General features: G+C 36.7%; 1 protein-coding gene across 2 annotated transcripts in view; it reads left to right on the top strand.

Moving 5' to 3' along the window:
• Nucleotides 1–13984, top strand: part of LOC115215795 (prolyl 4-hydroxylase subunit alpha-1) — a 44919-nt gene that overhangs the window by 25368 nt on the left and 5567 nt on the right. The window contains exons 8-14 of one of the 2 annotated variants that reach the window (XM_036505880.1): nucleotides 2796–2863; nucleotides 3876–3990; nucleotides 5990–6040; nucleotides 6512–6592; nucleotides 8316–8384; nucleotides 9542–9638; nucleotides 11826–11948. In XM_036505880.1, the coding sequence (XP_036361773.1) occupies nucleotides 2796–2863; nucleotides 3876–3990; nucleotides 5990–6040; nucleotides 6512–6592; nucleotides 8316–8384; nucleotides 9542–9638; nucleotides 11826–11905 (561 nt within the window). In that variant the 3' untranslated portion in view covers nucleotides 11906–11948. Of the gene's footprint in view, nucleotides 1–2795; nucleotides 2864–3875; nucleotides 3991–5989; nucleotides 6041–6511; nucleotides 6593–8315; nucleotides 8385–9541; nucleotides 9639–11825; nucleotides 11997–13984 lie in introns of those variants that run through there. The other variant, XM_029785095.2, reaches the window with a different exon arrangement.

The following is a 13984-nucleotide window of genomic DNA, read 5'->3' as shown; positions in this document are numbered from 1 at the left end:
TCATGGAATGTTTTATATATTTTATGATTATTGGTGCTACCTTGTTCATGGCTAGTGTTTCTAGGATTCGTGTGTGGGAAATACTATCAAAAGCCATTCAGTAATCTATCCAGGCCATACTTAGACTCTTCTTTTTTCTGCAGCAGTCTTCAGTTATGGCTTTAATGATCAGTAGCTGATCTTTACAGCCGTATGAGCCCTTGAATCTGTAAAATACTCAAAGGTTTCCTGCTCTGAAACAAAGAAAAATAAAGTCTTACCACAACTAACATTACAAGTACCACAAGTGCTAAATCATAAGCAAGTGTATAAGACTCCTACACCTTCTCCCACACCCACGCGCACACCCACTCCCAAACCAAGACAAAGAAGGGGTCTACCCCCGGTTGCCACAAAAAAGCAAGTTTCTCCTGAATGCTTTTCTGACCAAACCAACATCAACTGCAATGACATGGAGAGGGAAGAGCTGAATGATCAATGGATCACAGTGACAAAAGGGGGTAGGTGAAAGAGGAGGAGTGTACATAGCCCTACTCCAAGAAATCAACAAAATCTTATTCTGAAACCACAACTGCAACACAATTCACAACCACTCCAACAAAAACTGCAAGAACAAGATCAACAGCTGCAAAATCAAGGTTGCAGTTTGTCATTGGTAGTCTGGTCAGGGAAGCACAAACGTGTGCAATTCTGAGCAGGTCTATCCACGACAACCTCCATCATAGAGAGGGCTGAGACTAAAGCTGGCTTTGGTGGGGTCTTAATCAATTTAGATCAGTTGAATTGGGAAGAGGTGATGAACAGAGTGACTATTCTTAACTAGAAATGGGCAGAGAGGAAGTTGTCCCTGAAAGGTTGGGCAGCAGTAGTAAATGCCTACATCGTCTCTGTCTTTATTTATTTCTGACTGCTGTGCCTTGCACCAGTTACTGCTTGATTAGATTGGAGTATATCCTGTTTATTTTCTTGTGGAAAGGATGTGTTCCAATGGTCAGGCGGTTGATCTGCTGCCAACTTCCTTTGCTTGGCAGCTTAGGCATGCCATGGATTTTAATGTGCGGGCACTCACTTGGGTTGCACCACCTGCAGTGATTTTTAGAAGGTGAATGTGTGTGGGCTCCATTTGTGAGCTGCAGTCATGGGTAAAGGATAGGCCGAGACTGGGTGCCTGGCACTTAGAATGTTGTCTGGCACTCACTGTCCTCTACAAGTCGGGCAGCAGGATTGGTGGAGAAGTGCAACGACTTTCCAATCGAGGACTGTTATGGGTGGGGGTGCTATAGGTGGGGTGCTAATGGTTTGAGATAAATTCTACAGGTACGAATGTACTGTCAGTTGAGCTTGTTCAAGGTGCTCGCAGAGTGACAAAACCATTCTGCATGCACTCGTTCAGTGTCCAGGTATTGCTGACTTGTGGAGTTATGTCAAATGGCTGCTGTCACATGTAGGACAGATCAGTTTGTTGTCTAGTCCATAATGATGATTGTGCCGCTGCCCTCCTTTAATCAGGCTGGCAAGTCAGTTTGGTGGCTGTGGTGAAATAGGTTATCTGGTGGACGAGGCTGAAAGGAATGAGGACAGAAACTTTCCTCTTTGGTAAAACCCTCATCGACTTTTACAAGTTTCACTTGAAAAGGAAAGTGAGGGTGGAAAGGGAGGAGCTGTCTTCAAATGAATTCATGAAAGGGTGGGTGAAAGCTGCAAAAATGGCAAGAGTGGATGGCACCACTCTCAGTGTAGACCTGTGAGTCAGAAGAAAGAAGCTGGAGAGAGCTCTTGTCCTTGGTATTCAGCATGGTCTTGGATGGTGGGGTTCCTTGACTATCCCTAGAGGTCCTCTTGAATCAGGGGGATCACATCATAATCCTTTTTTCCCCATCTTTTTCTAGTGTCTTATACTATGTATACTTCCCTTCTTCTAATGTATACCATGTATACTTTTTATTGTATCATGCCATTATATGTAAACCCCCACACTTTATGTCTGTCTTTGTATTGTCCCCTCATCCTTTGCCTTGGTGGCAAATAAAAGAAATCATTATTATTATTATTATTATTATTATTATTATTATTATTATCAAGGCAGCAAGCTGGCAGAATCATTAGCATGCCGGGTGAAATGCTTAATGGTATTTTGTCCAAAGGGCAGCGAGCTGGCAGAAACGTTAGCATGCCGGGCGAAATGCGTAGCCGTATTTTGTCTGCCGTTACGTTCTGAGTCCAAATTCCGCCGAAGTCAACTTTGCCTTTCATCCTTTTGGAGTCGATAAATTAAGTACCAGTTATGCACTGGGGGCGATATAATCGACTTAATCCGTTTGTCTGTCCTTGTTTGTCTCTTTTGTGTTTAGCCCCTTGTGGGTAGTAAAGAAATAGGTATTTTGTCCATCTTTATGTTCTGAGTTCAAATTCTGCCAAGGTTGACTTTGCCTTTCATCGGGGTCGATTAAATAAGAACCAGTTATTCACTGGGATCAATGTAATCAACTTAATCCCTTCCCCCAATTTGCCCTTGTGACCAAAAAATTGAAATCATTATTATTATTTGTAGTAGTAGTAATATAAGGCAATAGTTGGCAAAACGGGTCAAGCTTGGACAGAATTATTTGCAGTATTGAGTTTAAATCCCACATAGGTTTAGTATGTCTTTTAATATTTTTCTGGAGTTTGATCAAATAAATCCCAATCAAGTATTGATGGTAGCTGGAGTGGGGTGGGGACAGTTAAATCAATGAAATACTTCCCCAAGAAGTTTGTAAACATGTAATAATTTAGGAAATTGTTTTTATCTTTAGTTTTACAGCTCCAAAGTTGGTGATGATGACATCATTCAGGGCATGAAAACAGACATTATAAGTCAACGGTAAAAAACAATTTTTATCCATTTAATCGGTTTAATAATCCTGGGGCAATGCACCTCCTAAGTACGATATTACACTGTGTAACATGTTTTTGTTCTTGGGTAACAACTGTTATTTCCTATTTGCATACCCCTATAAAGTATGAAAAATGGCCATCATTTCCTTCAAACTTTGCTTTTGTTACAAAATTCATTCAAACCTCAAAGAATCCTTCTCAACACATGGCTATAGTACTTCCCCTACCACTTCTACTTGTGATTAGAGATGCACATATTATCAGCCACCGAGGGACATGCTCCAGTGAATAAGATCAAGCAACTGATTAGCAAATCTGTGATATTGAGCAGAATATTTGCTGTAAAGATTTTTCTGCTTCAGTAACTCAGTGATGAATGTGTGTGAAATGTAATGGAAAATAGGTCAGTTTCAAAACATTGATGTCTAGATCACGAAAATGAAGCTTGAATGGAATAGTAGTCAATTCCTTTGAATTCTAGTTAGAATCAAATATGAAATAACACTTACTGACCAAAGACAAAAAAAAAAATTAAAATTTTGTTACAGTGTTATTAATTAATATATTGAATTAGTTAGGTAGCAGGCTGTGCCTACATCAAACACATTCTACCAGAGTTACAAATGTGCATGTATGTACATGTGTGTGTGTACGTGTGTTTGTGTGTGTGTGTGTGCATGTGTGTACGTGCATTTGTGCATGTGCATGTGCTTGTGTATATGTGTGTATGCATGTACTTGCATGTGTGTGTGTGCATGTTCTCATGTGGTACAAATGATCACTTCTTTTTGTCCTCTGTGATCCAGCTTTCATGTTGATCCTATATAATCCAGTTTTATGTTAATCCTGTATATTCTAGTATTATGTTAATCCTGTATAATCCAGTTTTATGTTAATCCTGTATATTCTAGTATTATGTTAATCCTGTATAATCCAGTATTTTAAGTTGATTATGTATAATCCTGTTTTTTTTTTAATATTGATGGTATATGTTGCAGTGCTTGGTTATGGGATTCAGACCCAGTTTTACGCAGGTTGTCCCACAGAATTGGAAGTATCACTGGATTAAACACTCAGCTTAAAGTTTTTGTTTCGAATGCAGAACCACTCCAGGCAAGGACAACTTAACACAGATTCTTGTAACATTCATTATTACTCTTAGAATTAGTCTCTTTCTATATTCATACATGTTCACTGTTGTTGTTGTTGATGATATTGTTGTTGCTGTTATTGTTGTTGTTGTTGAGCCCCGGGTCAAATATTGAAGCCACAACTCTTCCATTTTTTTTCTTCAAGAAATTTCTATCTAAGACCACAATATTCAATATGTCATCTTTGTAATATGTGAATTAGCTGGTTGATTTCTTTTTCTGAAAACTCTAGCTCGGTGATTTTCAACCAGGGTCCGTATAAAATTGGGGGTGGAGGAGGGTCCATACAAGCAAAATAGTAAACTAGGGATCCACAATAGTATTGTAAGGGTCCATGAAAAACTTTTGCTTTATATGTATTTATTGAAGAAACAGTTAGGTTTCTTTCCCAAACATTTTACATAGATCAACTGAACACAAGTTATTGTGTGAAAAACAAAATAGGAATTTAGAAATGAGTGTCTGTAAAATTAGTTTTTACACTTCAAATAGCTTTAGGAGTCAACCACAATAGATTAGTAATCAAAGGAGTCCACAGATAAAAAATGGTTGAGAACAACTACTCTAGCTTATCCAGCTTGTCACTTGGGCATTTACTCACAAAACCAAGTACACCAATTATTATTGGTATAAATGTGATTTTATAATCTGGATATGGAAGCTGGAGGTTTCGAAGCAGTTGTCCATAATTATCCTCTTTCTCTTTGATTTTCAAAGGGATATTCACATCATCAGGGCAGCTGAAATCGATGACAGTACATACTTTTTCATGTCTGTCCCAATGTATTGGATGTGTGTACATACATATGTGTGTAAATATGTATGCCTGCATGTACATAAGTATATATATGTTTATATGTACATATGTGTGTATGTATGTATGTATGTATATTTATAGATATATGTATGTATGAATGTCAATATGTATATAGTTATATATGCATGTATGTGTATGTCTGTGTATGTATGCGTGTGTGTATATGCACATATGTGTGTATATATGCACATATGTGTGTGTGTATGTATGTTTGCACATATACTCTTTTACTCCTTTACTCATTTCAACCATGTAGCTGTGGTCATATTGGAGCACCACCATATGTACATGTTTGTATGTATGCTTGTATGTGTGTATGTGTGTACGTGTGTGTGTGAAATATATATAATGTTTGATGTTATTCTCCATGAAAAATAATATACATACACCCTTTTATTCTCTTACTACTTTGTACATATGGACAGTTTCTATGACACACTATACCATTTAAAATATCTTTAAAAACTAAAGAGTAAATTTATTCAATAAAATCGCTATTGGCTTCAACCACGGCCTCAGATGACTTCAGAATATCCCACAACTCTTCTGGACTGTCTTCTTGTTTAAATTGGTGAATGTTGCCATAATCCTTACCTTCAGTTCATTTTTGGTGTTACAAGGAGTTTTGTTGGTCTCTCACTCAGTTGCACTCATACATGATAATCAAGGAGGTTGCAGTCTGGGGAGCTAGGTGACCAGATGTTAGGTGTGATATGGTGGCAGAAATTATCTGACAGCCATTACTGGGTTCTCCTGCTTGTGTGGCATGGTGCAAAGTCCTGTTGCCAGATGCAGGGTCTTCCAGTAGCTACCCTCTTGACCCAGTGCAGCACTACCTCCTCTAGCCACTTGATGTAAGCCTCTGTGTTGAGTCTGAGGCCATGTGGGAAGATGGAGGGAGGCACTAATGATCCTTTACCCCTCATCTGAGCAACAGCCTTTTCCAACTACTGTTTTTCCAAATGATCAGAAGAAAGGGTCTTCAACCCGAAATATAGAAATACAAGGTAAAATTACAACTTTGTTCTGTTTTCTTTTCCTTTTCTAATTTACTTTGTACATTCTTGCATTGCTCCAGCTTTACACAACTTCAATCTTTAAAGTATATATATATTAATGCTTTTGGTTGATGTTTTGTTCTCAGGTTCTGAATTATGGTCTAGGAGGAATGCATGAGCCACGTGTTGATTATTTTGTAAGTATTTGACTGGTTTTGTTTTCATTTTCTTCAAATATTTCAAAGCAGTTGTTCATCTAGATCTGTTTAAAGATATCTTCCATACCTGACACACATGGCCAACACTTATAGAGAAGGGACATAGTTGACTGACTGAAACAAATTAAATTATTAATGATGCTTACTGATCAATAAGGAAGTCAGCCTCAACATCATTTAGATGTAAGATGTAGAAGAATAAAATTATACAATGAAGGCACTGGCAGGGCTGTGTAGTTAAGAAGTTTGCTTCCCACATGGTTTCAGGTTCAGTCCCACTACATGGAATCTTAAAGTGTCTTCTACTTTAGTCCCACTACTGAACAAAGTCTTGTGAGTGGATTTAGTAAATGGAAATTGAAAGGAGCCAGTCATGTGTGTGTGTGTGTGTGTGTTTATATCATTTGGTATATCTATCTAGCATGACTTTTTTTTTAATTCATTATCCAGGAATCCAAGGAACAGTTGGAAAAATCTGCCAGTCAATTCCTCATTGGTTCTGGAGATCGTATAGCTACATGGATGCTTTATGTGAGTCACAGCTTTAATAGACATTTTTGGGGTTGGATAGAGTAATTAAATACTTAATAATAAGCTTTGAAAATACTTTGTGGTTGTTGTTATTGCCATTGTTGTTGTTGCTGCTGTTGTTGTTATTTGTTGTGGTGATGGTGGTGGGGTGCTTAGACCCATTTTAGCTCTTATCAAACAGACCTATGATCAAAAGTACTCCAGCTGTGGTCACCCTATATTTTAGAGATTTGTAAAAGCACGTCATTGGATGAACCTTCCTTCCAGATGGGTGTGATTTGTGGAAAATTTTGGCTGATATTTCTAGCAGGTCAAGTGTTCCCCTTGAGATGCCTCCCATTGGTTTGTGACACCTTGAAGATGTCAAAGAAGGTGAAAATGTTAAATAGTTTATGTTACAAATAAAAAAGATACATTTTCCTTACAAAATGCAGTCAACAACCTTTTTTTTTACCCCTCTTGTTATTTAAAACTTTTTCGTTGCTTTCACAGATTTCCATGATTCTCTGTCACCATCCAATTCCATTATTATGAATTAGAATTGGGAACTTGAGTAAAAGCATTACTCTTTTATTAGATGATTACACAATCATGGATACCACCCCTGTGGATGCATTACAGTTACTCTCTTGATAGGGTTTGGTGATCCTGACCTTTGATCTTCTAGGATTCCTCTGATCAGTATCAATGTAAGAAGCACCACTGGCTCAGTTGAGTTCTTCTGCTACCTCTTCACAATCTGCCATGCTGCAGTCCCATGACTTCACCATTAAGGGTGGCTGAATGGGTGCTATGCCTTGCCTAAGAGCAACCTGAAACTATGCAGGGCACAGTCATCACTACGTGAGGTATTTTCAAAATACCTGCATAACTAAAAGCACAAAATTAAAACTTCTTCCGATGAGATTACCAAAATTGTCAAGAATAATTGTCACAGATAGACGTCACCTCAATTGTGAAAATGTATTCCTGAAAATCTTGAAGTCTATGATACCAAACCTATTTCCTAGTAATCTATGTAAAATGGAAGTTGATGAGAAGGATCTTTCAAATTATGGAATTCAATGTTACCATAATATTTTGAAGAATGTTTAAGGCAGCAAGCTGGCAAAATCATTAGCATGCCAGACAAAAATTCTTAGCTGCATTTCATGTCTTTACATTCTGGGTTCAAATGCTGCTGGGGTCAACTTTGCTTTTCCTCCTTTTTGGGGTTGATAAAATAAGTACCATTTGAACCCCACCCCTAATTTGCTGACCTTGTACCAAAATTTAAAACCAATATTTTCAGGAATGTACCATTTCTATAACATTGAGTTTGTTGTATCTAGTGGATGTGTACTAACAGCAATCACATTGGTTTGTTTTGGTTGTCCAGTCTTTAATTAAAGAAGTAAAATAGGTGTGACAATCACTAGGGTTAAACACACACTTAATAAATGACCTGGTGTGTATACAACTGCCACCATTAGCACCACCACCATTACCATCACCAGCACCAGCCCCACCCCACCACCACCACCGCCAGCACCGTCATCACCACTAGTACCATCACCCCCACCCTACCCCCACCCAGTATCACGAATATCACCACATCCTTTCTGCAACAACTACTAAAAATGACTACTAGAAATAACCCCTAAATTCTTCAATGAAATATTCACAATTTTCTTTTTCTTTTTTTTCTCCTGCTTCTTTTACCATTTTTCTTTCTCTCTTCTAGATGTCCAATGTTACTCTTGGAGGAGCCACAATTTTTCCAAGGATTAATGTGCAGATACCTGTAATAAAGGTGGGTCTTACTCTGTTTTGTCAAAAATGTTTTAGAGATGGAAGAAATATATTTAAAAAATTTCTTTTAGATTCGTTGCATGGTTAAGAAGCTAGCTTGTAACCATACAGTTTTGAGTTCAGTTCCATGCATGTCAACTTGGGTAAATGTCTTCTACTATAATCCTGAACTGACCATACCCTTATGAGTGAATTTGGTAGATGGAAACTATGTGGAAGCCCATTTTGTGTGTGCATGTGTGTGTGTGTGTGTGTGTGTGTGTGTGTGTGTTTGTGTGTTTGTGTTTGTATCTCCCATCCACTTGACAGCCAGTGCTAGTTTGTTTAACCAATAACTTAGTGGTTTGACAGAAGAGACTGATAGAATAAGTACCAGACTTAAAAATAAGTACTGGGGTTAAGTTATTTGACTGAACCCATCAAGGTGATGCTCCAGCATGGCTGTGATCCATTGACTGAAACAAGTAATAGTTAAAAGAAGAAATGAAGTGTCCCAGTGTCTGCAGTACTAGACCATGGGACTCTAAATGGACATTATATTGGATGAAGCAGTTCTTCAGTTGAATTCTTCTTTGGACATTGTGTTTTGTATGTAGACATTATTGTTAATCTTGTTTCTCAGTTCACTTTTCACTGTAGAATCAGTATCTAACCATAAGAGGTAGATCCATCCATGAAGATACTCATCATTTATTCATTTAATACCTTCCACCTCTCTACAGTACCAAGCACTGAAAGCTTTCTGGAGGTTTAGACAGCATTGTTTTTTTTATTATGTTTATAGAAGTCAGAACCAGTACAGCCCCATCATCATCATCATTGTTGTCGTCGTCATCATCATCATCATCATCATCGTCGTAGTCATCATCATCATCATTATCATTGTCGTCGTCGTCGTCATCATCATCATCATCATAGTCATCATCATCGTCGTCATCATCATCATCATAGTCATCATCATCGGCATCGTCGTCATCATCATCATCATCGTCATCATCATCATGATCATGATCATCATCATCACTATAGTTGCTATTACTGTAGCCTCTTATAGTTATTACATTAGTTTCCATCCCGTACTATTAACATCATGGATTCAGAACTATTTTTGTTTTGTTCTCTAACTCACCTAAAGTGATTATTGTGTTTCTGTTTCAGGGTTCAGCAGTCTTTTGGTACAATTTGAAAAGAAACCAGCGCCGAGATCCCAGGACATTACATGCTAGTTGTCCAGTTGCGGTAGGATCAAAATGGGGTAAGAATTCACTTGCAACTACAGCAAATTACTACAAGAATGACAAAGTATCTGTCATTATGGACTGGAAGAAGGTAAAGCAAAGTAAAATGTGCAAGAATTTGAACACAAAATGTAAACATTTGAAATGAAGTACCAAGATGTTTAATCTGACACTCTACCATTGAATCCCTCTGTGTTGTGCACACCTCTATACAATAATGGTCCCAGGAATAAGGAAAACCCAAGCTAGTGGCAGTTTTGAAATTGTGACACAGTAAACAAGTTAGTTTGTTTATGTCTGCTGCTCATCTCTGTGATTCTAAGTTTTTCACAGTTTTATAGTATTTGATTACGTTTGTAACAATTGGACTAGATCCCACATTTGACCACATAAAAATCACAATTTGATCATGTGCACAAACCCAGCTGTTGTTCATGGGATAGTTTGGTGGTATGACTAAAACCTTCCATGAACATAACCAACAAATACAGCTCAACTGATCATCAAAACACCAGAGTGATTTGGATTCTGGTGATGTTCACTCTCCACATATAGATGTCTTCATAGCTACATGTTCAACCTGGAACAACTGAAGTAGACACATCATGGCATCAAGAATATGAATTAATGTGTGGAAATTAGCTTAAATATTCTTTTCTACTGTAAGCACAAGGCCCAAAATTTTTGGGTAGGGGGGCCAGTCAATTACATTGACGCCAGTACACAACTGGTATTTAATTTATCGACCCCGAAAGGATGAACGGCAAAATCGACCTCAGCGGAATTTGAACTCAGAACGTAAAGACAGATGAAATACCTATTTCTTTACTACTCACAAGGGGCTAAACACAGAGAGGACAAACAAGGACAGACATAGGTATTAAGTCGATTACATCGACCCCAGTCCGTAACTGGTACTTATTTAATAGACACTGAAAGGATGAAAGGCAAAGTCGACCTCGGCGGAATTTGAACTCACAACGTAACGCAGACGAAATAGCGCTAAGCATTTCGCCCGACGTGCTAACGATTCTGCCAGCTTGCTGCCTTAATTAGCTTAAATATTGAATTCCCAATGAAGACTTTCTTGCTTTTGTCATATCCATTGTTTTATTTGAATGTTTATTTACTTGTATTGTGTTAACACCTCCTATATTAATGTAACAATAAATTATGTTCATAAACATAATTTATTCCATTATGGTTACAATTGGTGATCCTGACAAATAATTGGTTAACAGTTAACAATGATATTGAATTAACTGAAGGTCTTTCAGACTATTTACTTTTTGGCATTTTGAAAATGACTTTCTTTTTATATTAAAATTAATTTTTCTGGATGAAGGGATGTGCAAATGCTTCTTCCTATACATTTAGTAGAGTTATTGATTATACAGTAACTCGATTTCTTATTTACTGTTCCCTTTATTTGTGTAATAGAGGCATTTAAAACAAACTTCCTTGACAATGCAATATTCAAAATAACAGCATCTCAAACCATTGGAGTTGTCGTTATTATTTCAGAAGTTTATTGCATTATAAAACAGACACGATTAATTTGCTGTTCTTAATGTTATTACTGTTGCAGTTTCATTAAATATCTCATTAAATATTTTTCATTAAATTGAAATCAGCCATAAAATATTCTCGTCTAGATGTTTCTTTCAAATACTTCTTTTACCTCTGTTTTCTTGTACCACACATCTCACCAGATGCCACATCAGATATCTTTTTAACTGCACAAAAACTGTTGTTATTATTCAAGCTGGTAGAATCATTAGCATGCTGGGCAAAATGCTTTTAACATTTCATCTGTCTTTTACATTCTGAGTTCAAATGTTGCCAAGGTTGACTTTGCTTTTCATCCTTTCGAGGTCAATAAAATAAGTACCAGTTGAGTACTGGGGTTGATGTACTTGATTTGACTCCCCAACCCAAACTTACTGGTCCTGTGCCAAAATTTGAAACCAGTTATTATCCTCATCATGATTATTATTATTTTTATTAATATTATTATCATTATTATTATTATTATTATTATTATTATTATTATTATTATTATTATTATTATTATTATTATATTATTATTATTATTATTATTATTATTATTATTATTATTATTATTTGTATTATTATTATTATTATTATATTATTATTATTATTATTACATTTGACAATATTTCTGTCTTTGTTTTCATTTCTAGTTGCCAATAAATGGATTCATGAAGTAGACCAGATGTTCCAACGACCATGTGGATTAAAAATAAATGCTGAAGATATCTAAAACAATAAAACATATACAAATACATACATACATACATACATACATACATACTACATACATACATACATATATATATATATATATATATATATATATATATATACATACATACATACATACATACACACACTCATATATATATATATATATATATATATATATATATATATATATATAAATGCCATCATCATTTTATAATTATTATTAATGCTAGAGTAAAATGCATGATACCATGAATAAAGTATGTGAAATATCATTTGAGTCAAACATGATTCAATGTTCCAGTCTACAATTAACTGAAATAATGTTTAGTATGATTGATCAGGTGATGAAACCAGGAGCAGCAAACTCAGTGTAATTCAGAGTAACTTGGACTAAACTAGATGTATTAAGATACAGCTTTGGATAAAAATTTAAATATCATTTGATGGACGTTTTTTAGAAAACTACAATAAAACAGAAATGTGGTTTGTCGTTATTGTTTTTTTTGTTTTGTATTATTTAGCCCCAAATCAATCATGTTTAAGGAGATCTGTGATCAGAATCATCCTAGTTATGACCATTATTTTTATGAAGTAGATATCTGGCACAGGAACTACTATATTATCTAAATTCACTTCACAATCACAAGACTGTGGGTCTGAGTCTGCCATGAAGAATCTTGGATTATAGTCTTGAGTCAAATCATACTTGTGGATGAAAATAGATAGACCTGGAAACTGTGAAAAAGCCTCTGGATGGATTGTACCTGTCATTTAAAAATCCATCTTGGACAATCTGAGTCACTGATTCTGCCTGAGAATTACATTAAGGGTACATGTGTCTGTAGAATACTTAACTACTTCATAAAATTAATTCAATCAATCAATAATTCTTCATTATTAAAATTGACAGAAGTTCTTCAATTCTAGATACCTATTTCTATACTACCCACAAAGGGCTAAACACAGAGAGGACAAACAAGGACAGATAAATGGATTAAGTCGATTATATCGACCCCAGTGTACTTATTTAATCGACCCTGGAAGGATGAAAGGCAAAGTCACCTTGGCAGAATTTGAACTCAGAATGTAACGGCAGACAAAATATCGCTAAGCATTTTGTCTGGCGTGCTAATGTTTCTGCCAGGAAGAAGGTGGGCAACAATGGTTGCTCACTGAAGGACTCTAAAGCTGCGGGAGGGAGCAATGATCCTCCAGTTAAGGCAAAGGAACCACCCCCTCCCATACCAAGGACAAAAAAAAAGAAAAAGAATGGGACAGTGCCAGCAGTTTTGCAGTACACTGCCAGCATGTCCCCGGGACCTCGTCGGTGGGAATTGTGTCACCGATGGAGGAAACTGTGGCCCTTCCCAGTATAATAAATGAGCAATTTGTGATTTTCTTTCTTAAGGGAGGGGCTGTAGAGAACTATGTAAGGAATTTTGAAGGTCAAGAACAGGCGGTCCTGACCTGCATTGATAGCCCGGATTACTTCTATAAGATAATGGATTCCTTTACTAAAGAAGAATATAATTATCTTTTTGGGGACTCCGGCTTGCGACTGAAGGATTACCTGCATGCAGCAAGAGACTTAATCGGGAGGCAGAGTGAAAGGTCTTAGTGCCTCAATTGGAACTTGGACATTGGTAAGAGGCTTAGCACCTCAAGTTGAATATTTTCTGAACTTTTTTGATTGATAAGAGGCTCAGCGCCTCAATTTGTAATTATTGTAAGAGGTTCAACTCCTCATTTGTGTTTTAAAAAAAAAGAACAATGTTCTCGATAAGCATCGATCAGCAGGCGTTATCTGCTTCTCTCACCAATTTTTTTTTTCCAGGCACAGGTGACACTTGGGGGAGGGGATCCCTCAAGAATCACCGGGTACCTGCAACCAGCCACTTTCAAAACAATTTTTTTTTTTTTGCTCCTTATTTTGCTCATCATTCATTTATTTGTGTTGATGTCCAGTCTGCACTTGTTTCTATCTATGTAATATCTTTACGGCAAATTTGATGAAATAAAGAAGCTTGCTTCCCAACCACATGGTTCCAGGTTCAGCCTCACTGCATGGCACCTTGGGCAAGTGTCTTCTACTATA

This window comes from Octopus sinensis, linkage group LG9, assembly GCF_006345805.1.
Source record: "Octopus sinensis linkage group LG9, ASM634580v1, whole genome shotgun sequence".
NCBI lineage: Eukaryota > Metazoa > Mollusca > Cephalopoda > Octopoda > Octopodidae > Octopus > Octopus sinensis.
This window is presented reverse-complemented; position numbering and strand designations above follow the sequence as displayed.